Below are 11,431 nucleotides of genomic sequence, written 5' to 3' on the forward strand. Positions count from 1 at the left end.
GTTCTAATTTACATAAATAGACGGTCCAAAAATATATAGTTTAGTAAAACTAGATAATCATATGGCTTGATTTTGAATAACATGGCTGAGATAAGTGATAGATTTACCAAATGCATTTACCAAAACACTGTACAGGTAAATGCTATTATGGAAGAATTCACAGAACAGTGCTCTAAAAACAGCAGTGATCAGTACATCAAAAGTTAATTTCAAATATATTTTATTCTTTATGTTGTAAAAGACAATACAAAACATTTAAAAGCATTTTATTTACAAATGTACAACATTTAAGATTATATAACATATTTTGTCTATAAACAAAAAAAACTTTGTTCAGAGTTACTCATTTCTTTAAAAAAATAATATGAATGTCTCATTTAACATTATTGCACTTTGCGACCACAGCGTGTTGAGAGATTGCCATCACCAATGAGGAGCAAAGTAATTCACCTGATTAAAGTCAAATTGTGGAAGAAAAGACAGACAAGACCACCACACTGATACTCTTATCAGTTTTCTGTTTCAAATTCTTTGGTACCTTTTAATATAGTAAAGTGTTGGAGCACCATCCTGTAACATATACATTTAATGTGTACCTGAAGTCAATGGCTTGGAAGAATAGAGTAATATAAATATAAATGTCTAATACAGTATGTTGAACAGTATGAACTTCACAAACAAAGACAAATGGACTGTTTCTGATTGAATAGATAGAAGGCCTCTTAGGATGTGTTTCTGTCACTTCTGTGTTCAGTCTGAGTCTCTTGTTTCCCTGATAACCAATACAGGGAATGACATTAAGGGCCAGGGTCAAGTGAACTGAACAGTCGCGCAAGTTGAGCCTGCTCTGAGGTTGACCCATTGTTGCAGTGAAAACAACCAAACTGCTAAGACTTCCAGTAGCCTGAAACTGATCTTTCTGGTTCCTCCCCATTATTTGACTGAAAGACAGATAATGTATGGCATTTATAGCAGTCGGGCAAGTTGAGCTTGCTCTGAGAAAGTTTTGACTTATAATGCAAATAATTCCAGTAGTGATCTTTCTGATTCCTCCCCCGTTAGAATGTGAAAGGCAATTTACATTTTAGGAAAAATGATCATAATCTTCAGACAATTTTTTAAAAACGGCGGTCGCTTAGTGGCTAGGGCTGTCCCTGTAAATCTCTGTTAATACATTTCCAGTCATACGTTGGCACCTAGTCCTCCAGGTTTTGTCGATAAATAGATGAGCAATTCCAGTTTGGTCCCACAAAAGAGGTTGTTCTGAGGGGTCTTGTCAAATGTCAGATCACAAGCCCATAGATGGACAAAGAACAGTCTTTAGTCATAGGGTTGGACCCTTGAGAGTGTAACACTACCAGGAAACACACAGCTTGTATTGGTGCTTTGACAATGGATGGCTAGAAGGCAATGTTTTTTTTGTAAGTCACAAGTTCAGGTCGCTGTGTAATAATATTTATAGTATTTTAGTCTTGGTCCATGGTGTCCAGTGAGTGTCTCATAGGTGTCTCTTCATGTGTAGAGCCAAGTGGTCAGACCTTGAGAAGGCCCTGTCACACTTGGCACACTGGAAGGGGCGATGCCCGGTGTGTTTCCTGTAGTGCCGTGTGAGCTCGTCTGAACGGGCAAACTTCCAGCCGCAGCCCTCCCAGTCACAGCAATAAGGCTTCTCTCCTAGTAATGACAATACATACACACACAGAGAGACAGAGAGAGACAGAGAGAGACAGAGAGAGACAGAGAGAGACAGAGAGAGACAGAGAGAGACAGAGAGAGACAGAGAGAGACAGAGAGAGACAGAGAGAGACAGAGAGACAGAGAAAGACAGAGAAAGACAGAGAAAGACAGAGAAAGACAGAGAAAGACAGAGAGACAGAGAGAGAGAGAGAGAGAGGTGTGTTAGAATTTTGTTTGTTCTCCTTAGAGTAAAAACAGACCAAACTCTCCTCACCACAGAAAGAGGTCGGTCCTGTCCTGCAGTACATACATTGTAAAGCAATCAACCTGCGGTTGTATTTGAACAGGATCAGTATCAACCTGCTGCTGTTGCCTGTTCATGACACCTGCCAACTGGCCTTCTCTCTCTCTCTCTCTCTTTTACCATAATGATGCAGTGGAGTAATTTACTGCTGGCAATACAACAGCCGTTATGCCAGGGGCAAGCATCTTGGGGTAGCAGGGAAAGTAAGAGTTATAGGTGAACATAGGGTGTACTTCAGAGGGAAATTAACTGGAATTACTAGAGCCATATATTTCATTTTTTAAATAAAATCCTCTCATAATGTAGATCTGTAGTTAAAACACAAGGTCACATTGCTGCCTATTACAAAGTGTTCCATTACAATCAATAAATGTGATTATTTCAGCCATTAACTGTATGTCTCCTTTGCAACATGCAACAAGGAAAAAGTACAAACATGGAAAAGTAGAGGTCATATAAATCCAATGTAAAATTCCATGTCAAAGTTTCCCACTGGGAATCAAGAAAGGTCTACCATCCCATAATAAACCATAAACTACAGTAATGAATACTGTCACACATAATTAAGAAGGACAATGGGAATGAAAAACGACCCAACTGGTTGAAAGGTTGGTGTAGGCTAACTATGCCCTAAACAAAGTCTGACACAAAAAGAGAAAGAGCTTCCTAAAGTTCTTCGGACTTCATAGAACCGTTTGAAACAGCGTTTTGACAATGAGACAACCAACATGTGTACCAACCTGTGTGCGTTCGGTGATGTGCTTTGAGGTGGGAGCTCTTGGTGTATGTTTTCCCACAGCCGGCGTAGTCACACGTGTGTGTGGCGATTCTCTTCCTGGGCCAGGAGCGCCGGCCGCGTTTGGGTTTGGGCTCCTCCGGTAGACAGTCTCCGCCCGGGGACATAAGCTCTAGACGGGGGTGAAGAGGGTGGAGTGATGAGCTTCATCATCATCATCATCATCATCCTCTCAGAGTTTACCTCAACGTCAGGCACCAACAAATGATGAATGTGAAAAAAAGCTCTTGGTCAAAAACACATATATTGAAGTTGTACTGACCTTGGTACCGTAGAGACCCAGGCTGTTGAGGGAAGGGCGAGTAGCCTGTCGGAGAGCTGTGGTGGTAGCCCTGGCCAGGCAGAGGGATCTGGGGGTGGGGTAACACCTGGCTGGAAGGGTGGTGGTCTGGAGACAGAGATGAGGCTGATCGGCTGGCTGTCATAGGACGCCCCCCTGGGGAGAAACCGTGGGGGTCGAGGTGAGGCCTCTGTCCAGTTCTGGGCTGGGAGTGTGAGTTCACCCCCCGAAGGTGGAGATCCATGGGTTGGGTGATGTTGCACATGCTGGGGTTCTCCTGCTTTATCATATGACAAACAAACGGCAAGGAGGAGGGGTCCGTGGCAGCACTGACACCAACACCGGTCTTACTAATCACATTAATGCTTTGGCCGTATTCTGCCATATCCATGGTGGTCTTCACCACAAACTTGCCATGGAGGCTGGTGGGGTGGAGGTATGCTGGGTCCAGTTCAGGCCTCATCAGTTCGGCCACGAACCCCCCAGTGGGGGACACGTCGCTGATGTCAGGGATGGTGTACAGCATGTCACTGTGGGCAGAGTCCTGGGGAGAGGGAAGCTGGTAGGAGGAGTAGGAGCCCGGGGAAGGGGACAGGTTCTGGGACCCGCTTGCTGCCATGGCCTCAGCCTGCTGTTGTAGCATAGTGTTGGACAGGATGAAGTCATAGTCTAGTAGGTCCAGATCTTCAGGCTCTTTCTTGGTCATGCCAGTGGAGATATCCTCCTTCCATCTCTAGGGAAGAGAAACGCATTACTACACAGCACAAGGACTGACAGACACCTGTGGTCATAGTCATTCAATTAACATAACGCTGAATGCCCATAGAATTAGGAATTTGAATAATCTAATAGGATATCCATGGCTAAATCACAGAGACAGGTCTTAGGTCATAACATGCCATTGCCAAATACCTGTAGATTCCCCCTCTCTATCTAACTGAAATATATAAAAAATATGATTCTTTGTCAAATGTATCTTCTATCTGAGAAAATATTGTGTCGGGAGATATTCTTCTGTGTAATCCCAGACCTGCATTGATTAGTTGAACTTTATTAGGCTTCTATATAAACACAAGAAACCTCAGATCCTTAAAATAGTCACATTTAATAGCCTATTCTATATTCACATGATATATTTGGCAATAGATAAGTCAACAACCTAAATCAATTATCTTATAATAAAGCATTAGGATGCCACTACTGCAATCTAAACACGTATAGTAGGCTACCCTCCACTCAGTTAGTAGCCACACTGAAAATTCTACTTGCTGGTGCACGCCCCAACAGAGGTGCGGTATTCTAGAGTGCGGCAATGACATAAGGTCAAGCAAAGGAATTTACATAGAAAATACATAGACTACATTAAAACCGATTATGAGCTGACCTACCAGTAAACATGCAGAATGTCCTATTTAGGCTAGTTAGACTGTTGATATATAAATAGCTAATATAGTAGATCATACTCACCAAATTCGCATGTCCCATGGATTTATTCTTGCCATTCGGGCCGCTTGCAAATGTGGATATGGATGGCAACAGCGTCCCGCTCAATGCCATATTGTCGAAGTCACTTGGTGGTTGCCTGCATAAACAAAAAATATTTTAATAAATCCTTGTCGATTTCGCCCCAAAAAATGAATAGGCTAACGTAGTGAAATCAAATCCAAGCGCAATGTCTTTATTATGGCAACCCAACATTCTGGATAGACAAACTGAAAAAAGCCCGCACCTCATCAATAAAAATATAGGCCTACCTGGTTCCTCTGATGAATTTCTTCTGTAAAATACACCGTTTGTTGTACAGCATCAGTTGTGTATTCTTCACGGGTTGACAGTCCGAGATGATGTGGCGCTATACTTCACTCCAAGCCATGCTTGTGGACGCAGCGAATGGAACAGGCAGACTGAGACGGATAAAACCAAGCTTGGTAACGTTGATGCAAATTCATCAGGAGTGAGGCGACACTATAGGGGGATTCCCTCGTCTCCCTAGCAATTCCACTTCCATGCAGGGACTAGAGAACAGACTGAACTGACAAAGTGACAGCGAGCAAGGGTTTCCTACCGCTTAAATCATCGCTGGTGGACACGCCTTCGTGTTGCCGAGCAACAGCCAGGCAGGACAGGAACAACACTGCGCGCGCTGCTAGAAAAAAAGAAGGTGCAGTTCATGACGATAGCAAAGAGAGTACAGGGCTGAAAAAGAGAGAGAAAAAAACTCCAACTGTTTCTGTTTATATCCATACAAACAGAGCGATGGCAACAGGGAGGCCCTACATGCCGTTTGCCTTTTATCAAGAGCTAATGTAGGGAAACCGGATCAACGCAATTCTAAAGGACAGGTTTTACGCGCGCATGTAAAGTAGGCTTGTTAGTATAGGAATAATGCCTTGTAGCTGCACTCATTGACACCGATATTGTAGCTCCTATAGAAGACACAACAAATGCTCACCTGGAACGGGGACACTCCCCTCTACTGTACGTCTTCGATGGTCTGTCACTCTAGTCCAGGGGTCGGCAACAGGCGGCATGCGGGCCTGAGCGTTTTTAGCAAAACTGAAGAAAAATGTTCAATAACATATGTATATACATACCGTTGTTGCACCTAGACGTTTCCATTTCACAATAACAACACTTACAGTTGACGGGCAGCTGTAGCAGGGCTGACATTTGATGAACTGACTTGTTGGAAAGGTGGCATCATATGACCATGCCACGTTGAAAGTCACTGAGCTCTTCAGTACGGGCCATTCTACTGCCATGTTTGTCTATGGAGATTGCATGGCTGTGTGCTCAATTTTATACACCTGTCAGCAACGTGTGTGTGACTAAAATAACCACATCCACTAATTTGAAGGGGTGTCCACATAGTTTTGGCCATATGCATGATCAACAACCTATACATAAAGTAATGATAAAATGAGAAAAGCATTGGCTCACTTCAGGATTAATGTTAGCTATGTGTCCATGACTTTTCTTTCCCTTAGGGTTTCATAGGTCTCACACCATGTCTTGTGATCATTGAACAAGTGGGACAGTAAATTATTAAGTTATTTCTGCACCTCATGTGAGATCAGCATTACAACATGCCTTGTATGAATGTCCTTTCCATAGAATAGGCAGTTTGAGTTCCAATTATGACTACATACACAACATGCTACACTGAGTGTACAAAACATTAAGAACACCTTCCTAATATTAAGTTGCATGCCCTTTTACCCTCAGAATAGCCTCAATTCATCGGGGCATGGACTCTACAAGGTGTCGGAAGCGTTTCACAGGGATGCTGGCCCATGACTCCAATACTTCCCACAGTTGTGTCAAGTTAGCTAGATGTCTTTTGGGTGGTGGACCATTCTTGATACACACGGGAAACTGTTGAGCGTGAAAACCCCAGCAGCGTTATAGTTCTTGACACAAACCAGTGCGCCTGGCACCTACTACCATACCCCGTTCAAAGGCACTTAAATATTTTGTCTTGCCCATTCACCCTCTGAATGACACACACACACAATCCATGTCTCAATGTTTAAAACTCCTTCTTCAACCTGTCTATTACCCTTCATCTACACGGATTGAAGTGGATTTAACAAGTGACATCAATAAGGGATCATAGCTTTCACCTAGATTTTCACCTGGATTCACCTGCTCAGTCTGTCATGGAAAGAGCAGGTGTCCCCAATGTTTTGTACACTCAATGTTGATGACTATGTACATCTATTTATATAACACTAGTAATACTTATAAACTAAGCATGATCTCTGAATGCACTCTCATGTTGTTTTTGAAGTGGGCTGAGGCTGTCAGTGTTTGATCAGAGCTGGAAGCCAACATAAATGTTTTGTCTGTCCCGTAGTTAGACGTCTATCAGTTTAGAGTCCTGTATGGAGAGCAAACACTTCTGGAGCAAACACTACTGGCCCACCAATCCTGTTGCATCAGGATCTTGTCGGTTGGGCCATGTCAACAAGTATCCCATTGGTTGTCTTCATTACCACATTGACAGCACATGATATCTACCTTTCAATGTAGAGGCATGATATGATAGTTGTAGAACAATTGTTTGACTCAGTTTGCAGGCATTATTTTTCCGCTATCAACATATTTTTGGGGATATAGTCTAGGCCAACTGTCATAAGCCATCACATATCTATTTTATCGACTGAACCTCCTGACTTTGGTTGGTGAGAAAGTATTTGTTAAAACAATTTCTTTTTTTATAAAAGAATACCTGTTTCCTGCAGCAGGTTTAAAAACACAAAGGGATTATGTCAGCATGGCCATATTCTTTATGATGGAGGACAATGTCTTTGTATAGAGGACACTTTCAACTCTTTCTGAGGTGGTTGGCTCAGAGAGAGAGGGAGAGAGAGAGAGAGAGAGAGCATTGTGTACCTCCTATCAATTCATGGTTCTATTTACAGTTGGCTATCCGTTCCAGTGTAGTCATCATACTGCTGTACTAGTACTTATATGTGCCCATTTTATGATGGTTAATTGAAACAAAAATATATATTAATAACTTAATTGATGTTCGAGCAAAACTAATTTGATTTTCTTTATTTATGTATTTACATAGTATCAACTCTGATCTACAGGTAACTGCCAAAATAAAGGAAACACCAACATAAAGTGTCTTAATAGGGCGTTGGGCCGCCACGAGCCAGAACAGCTTCAATGCACCTTGGCATAGATTCTGGAACTCTATTGGGGGGACGTGACACCTGCGTTTTTTTCTAATGCTGGTGGAAAACGCTGCTCCAGAATCTCCCATAAATGGTCAATTGGGTTGAGATCTGGTCAATGAGACGGCCATGGCATATGGTTTACATTGTCTTCATGCCCATTCAGTGACCACTTGTGCCTTGTGGATGGGGACATTGTCATCCTATAAGGGCTATAGCTATAGTAGCCAAAATAATGGCCTGCCCAGAATTTTTATACATGTCCCTAAGCATGATGGGATGTTAATTGCTTAATTAGCTCAGGAACCACACCTGTGTGCAAGCACCTGCATTCAATATACTTTGTATCTCTCATTTACTCAAGTGTTTCCGTTATTTTGGCAGTTTCTTGTATGTTATAGTGCTCAAGAATACAATGCTGTGGTACTTTAAATATAGTCTACCTTGTCCATACACGTAATCCTTGGGAGGATGTAGTTATCACTGTCCAAACATCATATCTACCTGAAATTATCATAAGAACTTGATGACGAAAACTGACGTAATGTTTTTGTACTTCAATGCTAATCATGTAAACTCAGTACTGTCGAGGTTTCATGTTTTCCATAATTGTCCTAAATGACACATCTGATTGCCACTAGGATTGGTCCAATCAATGAATGGATGAAGTATGCTGCCAGTCTCTTACCTGCACCAGCAGCTCCAACAGTCTCTTACCTGCACCAGCAGCTCCAACAGTCTCTTACCTGCAGCAGCAGCTCCAACAGTCTCTTTAATTGCAGCAGCTGCTCCAACAGTCTCTTACCTGCAGCAGCAGCTCCAACAGTCTCTTACCTGCAGCAGCAGCTCCAACAGTCTCTTACCTGCACCAGCAGCTCCAACAGTCTCTTACCTGCAGCAGCAGCTCCAACAGTCTCTTTAATTGCAGCAGCTGCTCCAACAGTCTCTTACCTGCAGCAGCAGCTCCAACAGTCTCTTACCTGCAGCAGCAGCTCCAACAGTCTCTTACCTGCAGCAGCAGCTCCAACAGTCTCTTACCTGCACCAGCAGCTCCAACAGTCTCTTACCTGCAGCAGCAGCTCCAACAGTCTCTTTAATTGCAGCAGCTGCTCCAACAGTCTCTTACCTGCAGCAGCAGCTCCAACAGTCTCTTACCTGCAGCAGCAGCTCCAACAGTCTCTTACCTGCAGCAGCAGCTCCAACAGTCTCTTACCTGCAGCAGCAGCTCCAACAGTCTCTTACCTGCAGCAGCCGCTCCAACAGTCTCTTACCTGCAGCAGCAGCTCCAACAGTCTCTTACCTGCAGCAGCAGCTCCAACAGTCTCTTACCTGCAGCAGCAGCTCCAACAGTCTCTTACCTGCAGCAGCCGCTCCAACAGTCTCTTGAAAGTATTTCCTTAGTATTGACTGTGGCCTCAAATGGGAATTATCTTTCTATAGCTTGTCCTTACCCCTGCGATTGGACTGCGAAGTTGTTGACAAACAAAACCCCCAAACCCACATTCTTCCAGGTTGTCAGGATTTAATCTCAGAGGAATATTTTCTATTTAAAAAAGGCTACGACCGGATTGGTCACTGGAAAGTAAAAATTGTATACCCATCACAGTTGTACTTAATGTCAAGTTATTGATATGTTATTCAACAAACATAAGTGTAAAGTGTATAAAGATGGGTAAATAAAGTTTAGAAACCTTGCACAACTCACTGAGCGCTTGGCAGCTGTTGTCTCCAATCAGAGTAGTTGTCTTGATTTTGATGGTTTCCAGCAGCATTCCATCCCCAGCTAGTTCAGTCCCCTTGGAAAGCATTCAAGTCAATATGAGGACTAGAGGATCATACTCCAGATATTGAGGTTTTCACTGCTCTCTTTCCAGATGCTTTACAGTAATAAACAATTGCATTCATTCTTTCCTTAATGAAAACTCAGTCTAGTTTTGTTAATACCTGTTGCTGTTTATTAAGAATAGCAAACAACTCCCCCAAAAATTATAACGTGATTATATTTGCTGTGTCTGTCTGCTGTTGTGTCATCTGATCGTGTAGTGTTGCTTGGTTTTTAACTGTCTTTTTAAGTGTGTGAATTATATTATTATGACATTGTGTGTAAGTAGAAGAACTGTCACGCCTGCTCCCGCTTCCCCTCTCTGGCTCTCGAGGGCACCAGGCGGCCAATCATTACGCACCCCTGTCACCATCATTACGCACATCAGCGCTCATTGGACTCACCTGGACTCCTTCACTTTGTTGATTGCCCCATCTATATCTGTCTGTTCCTCAGTTTGTTCCCCTGTGTCAGCATGGATGTCGTTATTGTTTTCTCCTGTCCAGATGCTGTCCGTGTTCTGTTTGATGTCCGTTGTTTATTAAATGTTCACTCCCTGTACTTGCTTCTCCTCTCCCAGTCCTTACAAGAACAAGCTGGTTAATTCAGTGAGGGACTCAAAGCTCATCTCACAAACTAAGTCTACTTTACTTTATTCATCCCACATGGCAGTCAAATACATAATTGAAATGCGTGGCTACGTACCAAGATAAAATGCATCAGTGAAACATGAGAGAAACATGACAAACCTTTTCCTGTTTGTGATTGCTGTCTATTTATTTCCGCACAGACATTGCAGTCAGGTGTGTAGAGGACATCTCAGGTAGAAGTTATTGTCGGGGTAGTTGAGAGATTAAAAAGGATTAATCAAAACAGTTAATGCTTGCTTGTCAGTTCTGCAAGGATGTTTTGAAGGAACATTTAGTATCAAGAGAAGTACATCTTATGGATTGTAACTGAAGATTTTGAAGGCAAAGTCAAGCTTAACATTTCAGTCAAACTTGGCTAGAACCGATGCTCAGGACTGGGCTGTATAGAACAAGAGGTGCTCTACCGTAGCATAATGCTGGAGGAGACGGGTAGACAGACTTGGATGTGCCTATTCATTCCACAAAACAATTCCAGACTTGTTTGCTAGAGCTACTGTTCATAAAATAAAAAGAACAACAGTGGGCAGGTTTGAAAAAATGCCGTACCAGACAGTCAGTGTGCTGGTGTGCATAGCATTGCATTGGGCCGCGCTCCTCTGTCTCAATTCAATTCAATGGCATGGGAAACATATGTTTACATTGCCAAAGCAAATGGAATAGACAATAAACAAAAGGGACTGTGTGTTTACAAGGCCCCAGCCAAGCTTCCATAGGCAGGGTCCCGGTCCCCAGTCCCGACCGGTCTTCCGTTTGCATCACACCGTCTGATCTGGTGGGCTTCTGCGTATAGGCTAGGGAGGGAGAGCGGGAGGAAAGCGGAGTGCGGAGAGAGAGGGCGAGAGGGAGGGAGACAAGCAGAGAAAGGCAGGGAGAGCTCCTGCCGAGCAGCAGGCTGTCCACCCTATGCCTGCGCTGGGATTCCTCTGCAGCCTTAAATATGCTAGTTATTTTTATCCCACTACGTAATAGAGCACAGAGCCATCCCACTCCGTTACAATGTTTCCCTTCAGTCAGGAGAGGAAATGGCTGGGAGCCACACTTCCTGGTCACATGGTGCTATAACAGTGCTAGGGCAGGCTGCCCAGTCAGAGAAATAGCTACAACAGGGGAGGGGGGGGGGACAGGGGAGCAGTAGGAAGGGGGGTGGAGAGGAGAGGGGAACAAGGGGGGAGGAAAGGGGAGGACGGGGGGAGGACAGGGGGCGGGGGGGGAGGGGG

At 43.6% G+C, this 11,431-nt stretch overlaps 1 protein-coding gene and 1 long non-coding RNA gene across 3 annotated transcripts; both read right to left on the reverse strand.

Moving 5' to 3' along the window:
- Positions 1-203: 203 nt before the first annotated feature.
- LOC129810726 (Krueppel-like factor 4) lies at positions 204-7,274 on the reverse strand. 2 transcript variants are annotated; one of them, XM_055861524.1, is made up of 5 exons: positions 4,812-7,274; positions 4,525-4,639; positions 3,040-3,790; positions 2,722-2,889; positions 204-1,674 (listed from the first exon to the last, which is right to left on the reverse strand). In XM_055861524.1, exons 1-5 carry the CDS (start codon positions 4,862-4,864, stop codon positions 1,499-1,501), a joined length of 1,263 nt encoding a protein of 420 aa, XP_055717499.1. In that variant the 5' UTR covers positions 4,865-7,274; the 3' UTR covers positions 204-1,498. The 2 variants fall into 2 exon arrangements, with proteins under 2 accessions (XP_055717499.1, XP_055717506.1); XM_055861531.1 differs by lacking the exon at positions 4,812-7,274 and having other exon boundaries at positions 3,040-3,788; positions 4,525-4,614.
- Positions 7,275-9,039: 1,765 nt separating this feature from the next.
- On the reverse strand, positions 9,040-11,228 carry LOC129868580 (uncharacterized). Its single transcript, XR_008761777.1, has 3 exons — positions 10,314-11,228; positions 9,969-10,146; positions 9,040-9,538 (listed from the first exon to the last, which is right to left on the reverse strand). It is a non-coding gene; the product is annotated as an uncharacterized LOC129868580 (long non-coding RNA).
- Positions 11,229-11,431: the final 203 nt, after the last annotated feature.

This window comes from Salvelinus fontinalis, chromosome 2 (assembly GCF_029448725.1).
Source record: "Salvelinus fontinalis isolate EN_2023a chromosome 2, ASM2944872v1, whole genome shotgun sequence".
Lineage (NCBI taxonomy): Eukaryota > Metazoa > Chordata > Actinopteri > Salmoniformes > Salmonidae > Salvelinus > Salvelinus fontinalis.